Source organism: Mesoplodon bidens, assembly GCF_964165515.1.
Source record: "Mesoplodon bidens genome assembly, contig: HAP1_SCAFFOLD_298, whole genome shotgun sequence".
Classification (NCBI taxonomy): domain Eukaryota; kingdom Metazoa; phylum Chordata; class Mammalia; order Artiodactyla; family Ziphiidae; genus Mesoplodon; species Mesoplodon bidens.
The window spans coordinates 479,330-496,056 of NW_027671473.1; the positions used below are offsets into that span (position 1 = coordinate 479,330).

Here is a 16,727-nt window from a genome sequence, read left to right on the forward strand (position 1 = left end):
CTTTTTTCCAGGAACACTGCTTCTCAAGTAGTGAAGCAAAGTGAAGTCTGGAGAAGGGAACACTTGGCCACATACCTAAGAAGCCTCCCTCAACAGATGTCCCATCGTGATCAGATTCAACGCAATAGTTCAGTCACGTAACTATGTGAGAAAAGAGTTTCAATCACCTTTGTCGGAGCTGCAGAACTGGATCCCCACCTCGTGGAGGAGATGCTCCGTTTCCTCCAGCCAGGACAGTGACAGGCGCAAGATGTCCAGCGCCACCTTCTGGAGCCCTGAGACAGGAGGGCTGACCTGCAGGTGCTGCAGGAGGTCGACCTCCTTCTTCAGGTCATTGCTACAGCAAGACATTGTCATGCACGCCTGGAAAGAGATGAGGTCATGAGGAGCCCGGGCACCATCGCCAGAAATAGCACCTGACGCTTGTGACCCGCACAGAGCAGTGTTCTTGACGGGCCCGTGAAGCAGGCAGAGCCGTATGTTGGCCGCCCTGTGACGGCCCAGTTCTACTTCCCTTTTTGGGGGGGCGGAAGGAAGGAGGCAGCTTTTATTTCACGTGCACTCTAATTGGGACTCTGGATGGTCAAAGAGACCCTTTGTTTAGGTATAGGCAATTCCAAAGCCAAATTGCCAAGGACGATTTGGCTGAAAGGGGAAGCAAATTTGGTTACAGAATTCCTGCTGAGATCAACACACAAGCTGGTCATAAAGTGCGGTTTCCTGACTTGAAAGAGTGCTGACAAGCCAACATTTGCCCAGACTCCCCAGATAGCAGCTGCATATTTCCAGAGAAAGCAGAAGCAGCTGCCTGATGTGATAAGCTGGATCCCTGCGTGGGGGCCATGAAGTGGGGGCTCTGCCAGACCCTCTGGTCCAATAAGGGTAAGAGCAGCCTGCCACTGCTGGGACAGAAAAGAAAACTGCAAATAAAGAGCAGAATGTTTCTTTGGTTTCTCTGGAAATAACACGGGGCTGTTTTTTTTCCCCCGGGGTCTGGGGCCTCCCAAAGGCAGTACTTGGAGTGTGTCGGGCAGCTTCTCCTTGGCCACACCAAGTTCACCTGGGAGGCATTTCTGGAGGTCCTTTGTTTTCTGATCTCAAACAGATTTCTCCAACAAGAGAAAAGGTGGACTAAAAGCAGAGCTGGACAATTTCCTGAACAAGGAGCACAAAAATGAGACACAGGGGACATTTGAGGAATGGAGAAGGGGGCACCTGGCAACTGTCTAAGGATGTCTTCAGCTTCTTGATGTTCTGGGTGATTTCCTCCTCTTTGCAGCTGCTGAGCTGGGTCTCCTTCTGCAGGGTCCGCTTTTTCTGCCAAACGTTGATATTGTCCTCTGTGACCCTGGTGCTCTTTTCTAGTAACTGGTGAGAAAAAGAAAAAAAAAAGATTTAAAATGCAGGGTGGGGCTTCCCTGGTGGTGCGGTGGTTGGCAGTCTGCCTGCCAATGCAGGGGATGCGGGTTCAAGCCCAGGTCGGGGAAGATCCCACATGCCGTGGAGCAACTGGGCCTGTGAGCCACAACTACTGAGCCTGCGAGTCTAGAGCCTGTGCTCCGCAACAAGAGAGGCCGCGATAGTGAGAGGCCCGCGCACCGCGATGAAGGGTGGCCCCTGCTCGCCGCAACTGGAGAAAGCCCTCGCACAGAAACGAAGACCCAACCCAGCAAAAATAAATAAATTAATTAATTAAAATGCAGGGTGGCTCTGGGGGGAGGGGACCTGGAGGGCTTCAGCTTCAGCTCGGAGGAGGGAGGTCCTGGCGTGTTTTGGGGATGGCTCTGGAGGGTGGATATTGGCTCTGTCACCGGGGCATGTTTCCCTGGATCAGAGATGTTTTTTTAAGAGCCAAAGGCCTGTCATGTGGCCACGAGTGTGTTCTAGATTCTTCTGCATTCTGGGAGGGATTCATCACGCTGAGCCTGATGCTGTGGGCTCCTAAAAAGGAGGTCGTCTGAGAGAAGCCCGTGGTGTGATCTTGTGACCCGCGCGCTGACACCCAGGGTTGGAGAGGATAAACGGAAGGATAATAAGGCATCGTTACAGCCAGAGGCCCACCCTCACTGCCATCTGCCACTTCAGGAGGAACGAGCGAGCGAGGACGCACCGTCCATGCTGAGGCCGCCCCTTTCCTCGCGGGTCTAACGGAGGTTCACCGTGTGGGTCTGCCGACCAGACACAGTCCTGGGTGGTTTAATTTGATTTTCACAGAAACACTACAAGGGAGTTTAACTGGCTTTTACTTTAAAAGCAAGGAATTCCCAGAAAATCAAAACAAATCTTTATGGAGTAGCAACAGTGTGAAAATTATGTGCCACCAACAAAAAACAGGAACATATGCTCCCAGTGTCTGGAGCCCCGGGTCCCTGAAGGAGAAAGTGGGGAAGAGAGACGAGCCTGCTGATTGGAGACGGGTTTGTCCTGGAACGGTTTCACGCGTCCGCCAAGTGGCCTTGAGGACCTGACCTCTGAAAAGCTCCAGCTGCAGCACAAAGAAAGGGAAGGGGATGAGGTGAGTGGCGCAGCTGCAGCTGCAAGGCTGGGGGAGGCGCCTCCATCGCTGGGTCTGGGAGAAATCGGTGAGAAGGCTCTGCACGCCTTTAGTGGTCATTATGGGTAATTAACACCTTCACCTCTCACCGGAAGGGGCAGTGCCCACACAAGAGAGGGGGACAGCAGGTTTTAATGACTTTTCAGGTGTGCCCGCCTAACCTAGCCGACGCACACGGTCAGCACACACACGTCTCGGGCTCTCGGAAGAGCCACTTGCTGCCAATTATCCAGTGGGAAGTCCAGGGCCAGGAGCGCTCTTCCATAATTGCTACGTTGGCACCAGGATGTGAGATAAACATTGAGGCTGTCAGCCCCGGTAACTCGTGTCATCAGCAAGGGCGCCTGGGGAGAGAAGGAGGAGCTGCCTGCTGCCGTTTTGTGCCTTAGACCTTGCGTCCTGAAGACGACGTCTCCTGTATTCCTCTCCAGGTCCCCGGAGCCTGGTGCAGTGCCTGGCACACAGCAGGCACTCAATAAACGTTCATCGAATGCTTAGAACAGAAACACCTGTCAAGTCAGATGTTCAAAGTCCTCTCCTTCAGTTCAGCCAGTTTTTACTGAGTGCCTCCCTGATGCTGGTGTCTTCATATTATGGATGATGAGACAATGCAGTTAAATTAATTCAGGGCTTCTAGAATGACGAGTTCAAGATGCCCCAGGCTCATGAGACTTGAACGGCAAAGAAGCCCACGTTTCTCTGGAAATTTACCAACGTGATGGCCCTTGGCCTGGGTTTTTGGCTCACTGGCAAAATGTGGTCATGAAAGGCTCTAAAACAGAGCCCTGAAGGACCACAAGGGCCACACAATCAATGAGAACGTGAACAGGTCATAAGACACAGGAGTCTGCTGCACACCAGGGAGCTCTGGGAAGCCAAGTAGAGGAATTGTGACTCTCCTAAGGACACCTCTGCAGTCATCCTGCTGGAAGCCAGCTGGGTGATTGGAGGGACTCTGGGTCGTCTGCTGGTTTCATGGTCAAGGGAGGGTCCTAGCTCGCCCGAGGAAGAGGTTATGTAGAGGGTCCTGTGGGCAATGGCCCACGTTATCACCAGAGGCGCCCTACAGGACTGCTTGGTGGGGGGTGGGGGTGGGGAGGGACAGGTCCTGCTGGACGATGGGCTGAGTCCTGTGGTCACTGGCCTGGGGAAGGGCAGGACCTCAGGCCGGGAGCGGGCTGTGGAGACAAGGGGGTGAAGCAGGAAGGCCCAGGCAGCGCAGAGAAGCCTTGTTCGTCCTTTCTCTCTCGAGTCTAGACCTGGAGGAATCTCAGTGTCTCTGAGGGGCTTCCTGGATGACCCCTGGCCAGAGCCATGACCAGGCGCTCGGCAAGTGGCGCAGATCATGCCCTCAAGGCGGGTGTGCACCGTGGGTGCAGAGTGCCAGCAAGGTGAGGGGTAGCCCAGGTGCACGGAGGGAAGCCCAGGCTGGCGGGCTCTCTGCCTTGCTAAGGGGTCGGCATCCTGCAGGAGAAAGGACACCGGGGGTGATGGTGTGGAAGTTGGTTGAAGAGGCTTTCAAACCTGCCTGAGGGTCAGCATCGTCATTTAACTTGTGGTTGCCTCTGAAGTTCAGTGCGTGGGACAAATTCCGGTCACACTGATGGTTCAGGCTTGGATGCTACCAAACGCAAGGGCTTTGGGAGCTGAGCTGGGTGGGACGGAGGGCTCCTTTAAGGATCGTGGTTCTTAACCTTTTTTGGTGGTTTACAGATCCTTCTGAGCATCCAATGAGTGACGAGGTGGACTCACTCTCCCAGAAAAAGAAAAGCACAAACACATACATGCAAAACGTTCTTGGTCCCCCTGGAGCCGTGGCTGCCAGGAGAGGATGCCTTGTGGAGGGGGTCCAAGATGGGCTGCCCTCGGTGGGCTGTGTTCTGGAGGGCCAGTGCCCCATCTTGGGTTCTCGTTTGCTCTCCCTTAGCCTTTGGTGAAGGCTCGTTTGCATGTTCTGGCCCTCATGTCTGTGCCACGTGTCAGAGGAAGGGCCACTGGGCCATCTTGGGTCAGAGTCCTGGGAAATGGCCCACTCCCCACCCTGCCCACCTCCACCTGGCATAAGCTGTGGTATTCTGGGCTTTACTTTATTAAGAAAAGTGACAGGACTTCCCTGGCGCTCCAGTGGTTAAGACTCCATGCAGCCACTGCAGGGGGCACGGGTTCCATGCCTGGTCGTGGAACTAAAATCCGGCAAGCCACGCGGTTCGGCCAAACAAAACAAACAAACAAACAAACAAACAAACAGAAATTTGGCATTTCCCTGGGGACACTGACTGTAGCATCTGTTTGGGGTCCCAGAGGAAGAAAGATCGCTGTAAATGTCAGGACAAAAAATGTGAAGGAGAAAGTGCTAGAAACACCACCGGGGTCAAGAGCTCAAACCCTTCCCAAGAGGGAACCGCACAGCTGGTTCACTGGCGTGGGCCATGAGCTGGGACTGGCTGCTTGGTCAGGGTCTCAGGCAACAGCAAACACTGGAGTGGGCAGCTTCCCAGAAGGAAAAGCCTCTTTAGTGAAATCCACGGGGACGCGGAAGCCGCACAAAGCCCTGCCCCTGAGATAAGCGGGTGAACTAAGCCAGGCCGTCTTCCTCCTCATTCATCCCTGCCGGCCGCTTGGGTGCGGGATTCCGTGGAGAGCACGGGCCCGTGAAGGGGCTCTGCAGCACGCCTACCTGACCTACTGCCCTTTCCAAATTGGCTTTAATGAGGTTTGCTCTGTTCCTCATTTCTTGCAGCTGAAGCAATTTCCTTCTGGAATCCTCCCGAAGCTTCTCTTCCACCTGAAAGGATGATGAAAGCGTGGGCTTGCTGCTAATGTGATCATCATGCCCTCTGGGGAAACTCTTCTGGGGGGGCTGCTAATGGCAGTGGGGGAGTCCCTGAGGGGTAGGGACAGCTGCAGCCCAGCAGCCGGGGTCACAGGCATGCACAGGGTGGAGGCAAACTCACAGGGAGTTGCCCCCTACGGGAAAGGGCCGAGCTCTGCACCCGGGGCTCAACTATGTTCTACCGCACACTCCCATCCCAGCTCGGTCCCAAACAAGCCGTACGACACTCGGAAAGTTATTTCACTGCTCCGTGACTCAGTGTCCTCATCTGTCAAATGGGGATGATGATACTAGTATCACTGCATAGAGTTATTGTGGGGATTCAATGTTTGGCATAGTGCTTAAGGGCTCTGTGAGTGTGTTAAGTACTGTTGTAACCTAGGAAAGGTGGACGGGAATGTCCGCCATACAGTCTCGTTGTAATAACTCGTGATGGGTACTTGGAAATGTTATGATTGGGTTTATTATCATAACTGTTTGTCGTTACCACTTTGAACACACTCACTGGTGGTAACCTCTCTGGAGGCTTGCTAAAGCAATGTCTATTAAGAACTGCAGCCTGCCAAGGAAGGTATTTAAAGTGGAGAAGCTTGCCTAGTTTTCCCCCCTTGCTTGGGTAACAGTCAACGCACGGTAAGCTTGGGCGTGCTCCACGCTACCCTTGGCTGGCCAGTGTAGGCCTCGCAGCTGCTCAATTCTTGGATGTACCTGCTGAGCCCTGGGCCCTGGCACTAACAGGAAATGAGGAAAACTCTCATAAATAAATGGAAAGTTTTTGTGCTGAAACAAATTCACAGGCTGTGTTTTCAGGGATTTGAAGAGGGGGATCACAGGGATGTAATAAAAGACCCAGAAAAGCCCTTAAGAGCTTTCTTCTGAGTAGTGTGGTCCAGTGGAAGAGCCTCTACCCAGCTCCGTTACCTTGGAAAAGTCATCTAAGCTCTCTGGGCCTTAGTGTTCTCCCAGGTCTAAGCATGCTCTGACTTGTATGTCAGCAGCCTTTTTCATGTGCTGCAAAAGCCAAGTCCAGCCTTGGACTCTGCCCTTATCTGTGTTCTGCATGAACAGCCCCCGTTCCCGTCCCCAAGCCTCAGAGTCACCTTCAGCGGCCGCCCTGCTCCCTCCCTCACACTTGGTGGTCTCACGCCTGTCCTCCAGTCCCTCTAACATGCAAGCTGGACTGTGACAACTGGCCTCCTCGCCTCGAGTTTAGATTCTTCCAGTGCAATCTTAACGGTACTCTGAGAGTTACCCAGCTGTAAGGCAGCTCTGTCCAACAGAAATTTCTCCAGCGGTACAGGTACTCTGAGCGAGGCTGTGTTGTCTAATACGGCAGCCACCAGCCACATCTGGGGATCAAGCACTCGAAATGGGGCTGGTGTGACGGAGGAACTGAATTAAAAATTTTAGTTAATTTTTATTAATTTCAGTGAAAACAGTAGCATGTGGCTGTTTGCTACGCCAGGGTCACTGAAGTCAGACGAACCTGGAGTCAGACAAAACCGACTGTGCCATTGGGCTAGTTACTTTACTAGTAGCTAGTAGCCTTGACTTTCTCATCTGTAAAATGGAGAGGATGATTTCTAGATCACAGCGCTGTTGTGAAGATGAAGAGATGAAATGTTCAGGGGAACGCCTAGTACCTGAGAAATTGTAACGATCATTTTCACCCTGATTACTGTCCACAAATGTCATTGCATCAGTCACTTGTTCAGAAGCCTTAGGAGCTCCCCACTGCCTGTGTGGTACAGAGCCCAAGCGCCTGAACTAAGGCAAAACACCAAGCTAGGGATTCAAGAAGCCCCTACGAACTCTAAACGAGGTAAATAAAACTGAATCCACCCCTAGATAAACCATAATAAAACTGCTGGAAATCAAGGGAAAAGACAATCTTAAAAGCAACTGGAGAAAAAGACAGATTATGCAAAGGTACAACAGTTAGGCTTACAGATGACTTCTAAATAGAAATAATAGGAGCCACAAGACAATAGTGACATATCTAAAGCTGTATCTAATGTACTGAAAGAAAAGAATTGCCATTGTAGAATTCAATACGCAGTCAAATGTGTTTTAAGAATGGAGGTTAAATATACATCTCCAGACAGACACACAGGCACATTTGAGAATTTGTCATCAGCAGAGCCACAATGAGGGAAAACATTAAAGGGTATTCTTCAGACACAAGAAAAATGAACCCAGGTGGGTGATCAGAGATGCAGAAAAGACAAGCAACAGTAAGGGTAACGTGTGGATATAATACAGACTATAGCAAAACACTACTAATGTCTTGTGGGGTATTAACTATCAAGAGGAGTTTAGAAAATGACAGCAATGGCTTATAAATCTGGAGGGGGTAAGTGAAGTTAAGGTGTTTGAAACTCATTGCACTGTCAAGGAGAAGGGCATAATTATCAACTACTATTGCCTCTTGGGAAGTTAAGAATGCAGGGCTTCCCTGGTGGCGCAGTGGTTGAGAGTCCGCCTGCCGATGCAGGGGACATGGGTTCGTGTTCCGGTCCGGGAGGATCCCACATGCCGCGGAACGGCTGGGCCCGTGGGCCATGGCCACTGAGCCTGTGCGTCCGGAGCCTGTGCTCCACAACGGGAGAGGCCACAACAGTGAGAGGCCCACGTACCGCAAAAAAAAAAAAAAAAAGAATGCATATTGTAGTCTTCAGGATGACTACTAAGAGAATAGTAGAAGAGTGAAAAACTTAATTAATGTGTGATTTTGGTGAGTCAAGGATGAATGCTATTGTCTTACTATTACTAAAAGAATAGTAAAAAAGTGAAATATTTCCAAGCTAATAGAGGGGGAAAGTGGAATAAGAGAAAACCATCCACTCAGAAGGAGGCAAGAAAGGACAGAAAAAGGAACATAGCACAGATGGTACAACTGGTATTGAGCAAGAAGGTAGATTTAAACCCCAGTACACGAGTAATTACATAATATAAATGGACTAAAAGTCAAAGATTGTCAAACTGGATTTTGTAAAAATGATACGCTATTTGAAGGCATATGTCTAAACCTTAAGACAAAAATTGACAGAGAACATATGAAAAAGATATGGTATGAAAACTCTAACCAACAGAAAGCCAGTGATGAAGCTAAATGACAAAGGAGACGTTAAGGGAGAAACACTACTAGAGATGAAAAGGGACATTTCATGATGATCTAAAGTTTTGCTCCACAGGAAGTGTTAGGATTCTAAATTTATATGCACCTAGTAACACAGACTCAAAACATATAAAGCAAACATCGTTCATATTAAAAGAAGAAACACACAAATTACAAACATGTTGAGATTTTTAAAAACATTGTCAATGATGGAACAAAAAGACAAAAAAAAATCAATATGAGAATTTAAGTTGGAACAACATCATTGGCAAACTTGATGTAATGGATCAATTCTTTCTTAGATAATTTGACAATTAAGATTTGAAGGCAGTCTAGGGTTGTGGTTACACACAGGAGCTTTGGAGTCAGGCAGACCTGGATTCAAGTTCTGCCACAACTACTTTATGCAAGTGAACTTGGATAACTTCCTTCACCTCTATGAGCCTCAGTTTTCCCGACTGTAAAGTGGGGTTAATACCAGTATAGACCGCATGGGGTCATTGTGAGGATGAACAGAGATGATGCAGGTAGAGTGCTGGCCCCAGAGTGGTTCCCAGGCCGACCTGTCCCTGCCATACCTTGCTCTTTTCCCGCAGCGTCATAGAGATCAGGCTCTGCTCGGTACTGCTCCTTTTCAGCTCCACCCTGAGCTTCCTCATTTCTTTTTCCATGTCATGGATTTGCTGAAAGGGTTCCAACAACAGGGAAGTCAACTTCACAACGCATTTCATCCGGTTCATTAAGGCAGAAACCTAGTCTGGGATTCGCTTAACTCCTTCCCTTGGGGGACAATTCCACATCTTTGAGGCAAAGTAGACTTTCTTTCAACGGATGCAATGAAAGGGCTGGGTGAGGGAAAATTTGAGTTTCTTTTGAAGATCAGCATGGATCCTGGATTAAACAGTACAAGATACCTATCCACTCATTAGAATCTCTTTCCTTGGGGTATATTTTTGAGTTCAATCTAAATAAGGGCTGTTTGGAAGACACAATGGGCACAGTTTGGAAGCAAAGAACAATGACATTTTTCTTTATTCTCATTTGAGGCAGAGAAGTGTGCTCCTGACAGAGAGAAGAACACACGTCTCCTCCCCCCGTCCCAGGCACCGTCCTTCGCAACGGATGGAAAACGTATGCCTGGTGATGTGCACGAGGGTTCGGGCCTGTACAGGGGGTGAACATTTACATTGAGTGGTCATCTTTTCACTGTATTGATTTTTATGTTCACCTTCCATACAAGGCCAGTGATACATTTGCTTTTTATTTTGTTTTTATGAATTGTTGTAAAACTGAATGTATTTAAGCAAAAATACTTCAAGAAGAGTTGTGTTAATAACAGTGCTCAGGGCTGTGATAAAACTTGTGACAGTGGATCATGAAAGTCTGGGCATCACAAGTCCAGGGGTAGGGACCACGGTGAATTTCTAGCAGCATAGGGTGGCCACCTCCCGTCCCTTTCCCCAGGGGAAACCATATGAGGGGCCTTGAGCCAACTGCCCAGAAAATCTGGGGAGAGTGTGTTTTCCATGGTCTTTTCACCCATCTCTTTGAGGCTAGCAAATCAAAGCATTAGGAGACTACATTAACAGACAAACACCCAGAAAGCCCCAGAGCTTGTGCTAGCTAATGGGCCAAGGAACCCGTCCAAAACCCTCAAGGCCATAATCTAGGCTTTCAGTGGACACCTAGGGGTCAGGAGTTTCAACGCACGGTTTTGCAGAGTTTTAACTCTTTCTCTTGGGCTTCCCAGTTCTCCTTCTGGGCATCTTCCTTCTGTAACTCTTCTTTCAGCACTCAGCACTGTGGAGAAAAAGGACAAGGCCACAGGGGCTTGGCTGGGGGTCCCAAGTACCTGTGTTCACGCCCAGGAGTGTTTCCTGCTGTATAACGCAATCACACCTCTGAATTCTGAGAGGCGAGACCATTTGTGTGATGGGAGCACGGGATCCTGCAGTCATTCCCAGTTCATCCCTCTCATGAGTTCTGAGGAATAGAGCGTCTAAATTCCTCTTCAAAAGCCAGCAAGCTTCACTGCAGGGGAAATCCAGCTTTGTAGAGTCTGGGTACTTAGGGTGCAGGAATTGGGATGTTTTCACGCTGTGACCGGTGAGGGTGCAGGGGGCTGGGCCAGTGAGCTCAGGTCCATGTTAGGGCTTTTGTGCAGGTTGCATCTCAAGACACAACTGCCCCGACTGGTGTGGAGGGGAAAACGGAGCTGTCTTGCCCGAGGGCGGCTTGGCAACAGGCATTAAGTGCATAAGGATGGATGTGCCTTCTTTTGACCCAGCAATTCCCACTTTAGGAATGTACCTTAAGGACAATGACTGGAGAAATAAGTAAATCTGTAGTTTCAAGGATGCTCTTCACAGAATTGTCAGTAACAGTGGAAGAAAAGAAAAAAAAAAGAGGAAACAACCCAAGTGTTGTTTAGCACAGCAGACCACTTTATAACACTGGGTACATCCAGGAGAAAGTATGTAACTTTTAAGACGAATGATAAGAGTGTTGATTTATTAGAATGGGAAAATAATAAGTATTTAAAATTTTTTAAAATGTGCATAGTATAAATTCACTATAAAATGATTGATTGATTGATTTCTAGGCAATATATAGAAACAAGACTGGAAGAACATACATGAAAATATTAACACTGATTTCTCAAGGTAGCATTTCCTCTCCTCTCTTTTTATTTTTTCTTCTCAATGTCATCTACTTATTTTTCTAAAATTAACACACATGATGTATGTCATTTAAAAAAAGGCATCTCAAATGTTCACAAGAGCAGTACCCTTGGTGGTGACGAGCCCTTCTGCTGTTGGCCAGCAGTCTAGAGGAGAAGGGACCTCATTCCGAGGTCAACGAGGAAGGGGAAACGGGGACATAAATCATCCAAATGCACTTCAGGAGGTAGAAGAGCCAAGCAGGTGCTGTCTTTGCAGATTCCTTCTACATAGCACCAGCTCTGCATCCCCTTCACGTCCCCAGCACACACACACACACACACACACACACACACACACCACATTAAACAGCTATAGCACATGCCTGGGAAGACACTCTGCTTGGGAGAAACGAATGCAGAGGGTTTGGCCAGGCAGCCGACCCAGGGCAGAGGCAGAAGAGCACAACTAAAACCAGCCTCCCACTTCTCGGAAAATGATTTTGTCATCCCCATTTCACAGATCGGGAAATGGAGGCCAAATAAGTTACAATGAAAGAAAGCTCTGGTCTGTCTGATCCCAAAGCTCATGCAGTGCCTTTTACGAGCTCCAAACTGGGTATGGTACTACGTACCAGGTATTACTTACTGTGCCTTTTCCTTGGAACCTCAAGATCTGTTCTCACCCCACCCCCATGCAGACCTAGCTATCGGGTAGCCTCTGGGAATCTCTGAGTTGCCACCTGAGATGAAAGCTTTGAGGTTTTACCTTGACTCACAGAAACAGGCACATCATACAAATACTGAGAAATCTTATCCTATAGAGTCAGGATTCTAAAGTTAGCATTGAAGGCAAGATTTGCAAATAGTCAAAGTTAAATGTAAAAAGCTCTTTGCTTGCCTACCACATTCATCTTCCATAGAGGCATTCATTTCTTCTAAGGAAGAAATGAGAGTCTGCGTGTTTGCATCTGGATCTTCAAACATTCTGCTTTGAAGACAATTATGAGAACCAGTGGTGCTGGGACCATGATGCAGCCGTGTGGTCATCCTTGCTCACAGAGAGATCGTATTCTGCTTAATATTAAACTTTGCAATGGCAGTATATGCTCATAAGTGTGTTTGTTGCTGGGATTAAACAAACTCATTTATAATAGGGGTTAGAAAATGTTTGCTGGATTTGAAAATCTATTACGCTTATTCTGAGCCACATACATGCTGTCCTTTGAAAGGCCTCAGAGAAGTTGGCCACCTGCCCAGCAGCTACCCTCCCTGTGTCCTTGGGCACTGGCCTCATCTCACCACCGTGTGTCATGTGACTCCACTGTGTCTGCTTTTCACAGCTACAATTTGCTGATGACCCGACACTCACTCTGGAGCTGAGGGCTTCGAGCTGGTGATCCTTTTCTTTGTTCTCACTTTTCAGTTGATTCACCTCCTGTTTTCATTGTTGAACATGACCATCCTTTACTAACACGTCTCTTTGCCAAGATGACACCATCTCTGTAAAAGAACCAAACAAACCAAAACAAAAGACTCATGGAGGTCAAAGAGGCACGAAGAATTATTGGCAACACCATGGCTGTCAGCCAATGTTCGGACAAGACCTTCCAAGCCTGGGCCACCACCGGTGCCCGCTTAGAACTGGGGAGGCTTTTTCCAAGGGTCCCAGAGCAGGAATGGGAATGAGAGCAAAGTCCACGGAACAGGGTTTGAGGCTTCAGTGAGAATGAGGGGCAGTCAGCACCAGCGAGAGGAGAAACATTTGGGGGCCCCTTGTGGGCACAGGCCAGGCAAACCTGGGAGGAGAGGCCACACCATGGGCCTGGGGAACAGAGGCCCAGCACACGGAAGGTCCAGGAATTCTTCTCCAGAGGCCAGGAGACGGGCGTGTGGCAGAGGGCACTGCTGGACGCTATTGATGGGGTGGTGGTTTTCACAGTCCTCTGAGTTTGGACCCCTCTCTACCACTTATTACCTTGGTGGTCTTGGACAAGCTATTTCACCTCCCACTGTCTGTCCCACACAGAGTTATTGTAAGGGTCAAATGAGACAGTATGTCCCAAGAACACAAAGCGGCTAAATTATGTTTGTTCCATGGCGCCTATGATTTTTCTCGGCAGCCAGCTTCCAAAATGGCCCCAATGATCCCTGTGGCCTAGAATTCATGCCCTGTGTAGCCCCTCCCACCCTGAATAGGGCTGCCATGGGTAACCAATATGATACTGTGGAAATGACGGACTGTTTCCTCTCAGGCTGAGTCATAAAAGACACTGTGGCCAACTCTTTGCTCCCTCTTGAATCACTCACTCTGGGGGAAGCCAACTGCTGTGTCGTGAGGACACTCAAGCAGCCCTAGAGAGAAGCATGTGTGCTGAGGGACTAAGGCCTCCAGCCAATAGCCACATGAGCAGCCATTCTGAAGGGGGGATCCTCCGGCTCCCCCCGAGGCTTTAGATGACATGACTTATGCCCCAGCCGACATCTTGACTGCAACTCATGAGAACTAAGTCACCGCCCGCTCAAATTCCTGAACTACAGAAACTGGGGCAGATAATAAATATTGGTTGGGGTTTTATCCATTACATTTTGGGGTAACTTGTTATGCAGCAATAGATAACTACTCCATTACTGTAGCATCATTTTTTTAACATCTTTATGGCAGCATAATTGCTTTACAATGGTGTGTTAGTTTCTGCTTTATAACCAAGTGAATCAGTTATGCATATACATATCTCCCCATATCTCTTCCCTCTTGCACTGTAGTATCATTTTGAATAAAAGTGGGAAGAAGGGTGCATAAATGCAGTGGTATTGGGTTATCTCCTACGGTTCTTTTCTTGAAAGAACATCAGGCCCAGTTTTAGTGGTAGGTATCAATCAAGAATGTCTATGAAATAAAGCACAAAATGCTCCAGAATTTCAGTTTAAAAATGAGCTTTGCCTCCAGGACACAGTTCAGTTACTTGGAAATCCCTCTGGGGCTTGCCACACTTTGAGTGGGTCCAGCCCATCTCAAGCGTTATCCCAACCCAGGTCTGTCCGACTCCCTGATCGGAGAAGGAGGGATCTGAGACAGGCTCGATGCTTGGATGAGGTTTCACTGGCCGACATACGGGAGGAAGGTGAGGACCAGCGAGTTCATCCTTACATTCCTGGTGCCCAGAACAACACCTAGCCTGGGGGAGGTGCTCAGAAAATATCTGAGGACATCCCAAGTGAGGGAGGAGCATAAGCAGAGACCTGGGGTCAGCAGGGGGTGGGGCTGGGTGTGATTAAGTTGCAGAGTGAGGCAGAAGAAAAGCACAGATTCATACAGAGATGGGGATTCATGTGCGACTCAATGCTATGTCTGGCTTCTACAGCTGTGGGCATGTTTCCTGCTACGCGCTGGCTGCTTTCAGAGTGATGTGCCCCTCCGAGGCTCACTGCCTCCTCCCTGTCACCTGCTTCTTTCCCTCCCCTCGTCTGTGAGCGGTCCCATCCTCTTCAGGTCTCTAGGCATGTCAGTTCCTGCTTAAAAACCTCCACTGGATTCCCAACACCCTTGGAATAAAAACCCAGACCCCCCGACCCTGCCCAGCCCCACAATCCCCTGTTCACTCCACGCAGCCTCGCTTGCCCTTGGCTTGTCCTTGCCCACCTGAAACAGGTGCTCTCTAAAAGAAGGACATAGCCGTGGAGGATACAACATGAACTGGTTAGAATCGGCTAGGTCCAAGGGGGCATAAGATTCGACTTCCAGGGGAACTGGAGCTTCATTACAGGCTCATTGTAACACATGAGCGAAATGACACACCCACCAGCACCAGGACAGTTCCAAGGCTGACCATAAAGGTCAAAAAGTGGGTGGTGGGGCTGCCCTGGTGGCACGGTGGTTGAGAGTCCGCCTGCCGATGCAGGGGACACGGGTTCGTGCCCCGGTCCGGGAAGATCCCACATGCCGCGCAGCGGCTGGGCCCGTGAGCCATGGCCGATGAGCCTGCGTGTCCAGAGCCTGTGCTCCGCAACGGGAGAGGCCACAACAGTGAGAGGCTGGCGTACAGAAAAAAAATAAATAAATAAAAAATAAAAAGTGGGTGTTGGCCCAATTCCTGGAAATCCCCGCCCCTTCCCCAAAATATTAGAGTTGTCCCAATCCTCCCACTCATTAGCCTATAAAATTACCCAGCCCATAAAACTAACTGCCCCATATTTGGGGGCCTCTAGCCTTCTGAAATGGCCCACACTCTGTCTGTGGAGTGTGTTTCTCTCTAAGGAAATCCACTTCTTACTTTGTCTCTCACTGGATTCTTTCTGCGATGAGACATAAAGAACCTGAGCTTTATTAAGTCCCGAGACCAGATGCGTGATCTCGATTAAAATATAGTGGGGTCTGACTGGGTTCGAGTCCCAGCCCACGGGTTCAAGTCCCACCTGAGTTCCATGGTTGCACACCCACTAAGCTGGTCCCCCTTGGCCTCCCCCCTTGAAGCGCTGGCCACCACGACACACAGTTTATTTTCTCCACAGCACCACTGCTCTCTGAAGTGGGCTTGTTTATTCATCCGTTTACTTTTATTGTCTGTCACCCCCTCCCGAATCTGTGAGTACAGGAATCTGACTGTCTTGCTTGGCTCTCCCTCCCCGGAGCCTGGAACGGGGCCTGACACCTAGTAGGAGCTCAAGAAACATGTGGAAGCAATGAAGGAATCCAGGGAATCAAAGCTCAGTCACAGCTGTGCGTTGGCTGCCCCTCTCCCAACCCAAGCCCTTTATCAGGGAACCACCTCTGATCAAATTAGAAAATGGTTTCCCTTGGGCCCAAGTGCACTCGGCTGAAATGTGTGAGACAATGGGTGCCTTAAAGGAGTGACCCCATTTTGTCCACGCTCTAGTTTGCACTCAGGCTGCTTTGTGGAACCACCCAAGCCACAAGGCGACCTGTGTTCTCCCTGGTGGGGCCAGTGCTCAGGAGACCTTGTCGCCAAGAGATACCATTCTCTCAAATATTTACCAGGCCCTGCCCTCGGAACTGGGCGGCAAGAAACCTCCACTGAGGGAGAACTCTAATGCACCGACACGGGTGATCCCTGAGGCTGCACCCAGGTCAAGGGCACAGGTGTGCTGGTTGACTGGTGATGTCTGCAGGGGGAGGGCAGAAGCTCTGGGGCCGGAAGGCAGAAGCGCCTCACCTGACGTGATGGCGGCGTCCCTCCTTAAGTTCTCGGCCTCGTGCTTCAGGGAGGTGATTTCTAAGTTTCTCTCAGACAGGTTCTGGCACAGCACCTGGTTGTAGCCTTGCTGTAGGGCACTGATCTGTGGAAAGAGGCAACACACAGTCAGAGGGGGCCAGCCAGGCCTGCAGGACACGCCGGTACTTCTCCAACGTTGGGCAAAGAGTCGGGTTGATCTTGGATCGGGGTGTTGGGGAAACCAAGGTTTTCAGTTGTCACTTGTGGAAGGGGCAGGAGGGGGCCTGTTCCTTCAGTGACCACCATGTCATTGGTCCTCGAGACATGGACCTTATCTTTGTGGCCACCCAGGGGCTCGGGTGCTGCTGTCTTCCTATGACCTGTGGGTT

The 16,727-nt window shown here is 49.6% G+C and overlaps 2 protein-coding genes across 2 annotated transcripts in view; both read right to left on the reverse strand.

Annotated features, from left to right (window-relative positions):
- LOC308611318 (forkhead-associated domain-containing protein 1-like) overlaps positions 1-16,727 on the reverse strand; it is a 74,179-nt gene that overhangs the window by 20,309 nt on the left and 37,143 nt on the right. The window lies entirely within an intron of this gene.
- On the reverse strand, positions 160-5,335 carry LOC308611320 (forkhead-associated domain-containing protein 1-like; the record flags this gene model as incomplete). The annotated part of the gene is made up of 3 exons (XM_081260147.1): positions 5,232-5,335; positions 1,216-1,368; positions 160-363 (listed from the first exon to the last, which is right to left on the reverse strand). The coding sequence occupies exons 1-3, from the start codon at positions 5,283-5,285 to the stop codon at positions 160-162; spliced, it is 411 nt and encodes a 136-aa protein (XP_081116273.1). The 5' UTR covers positions 5,286-5,335.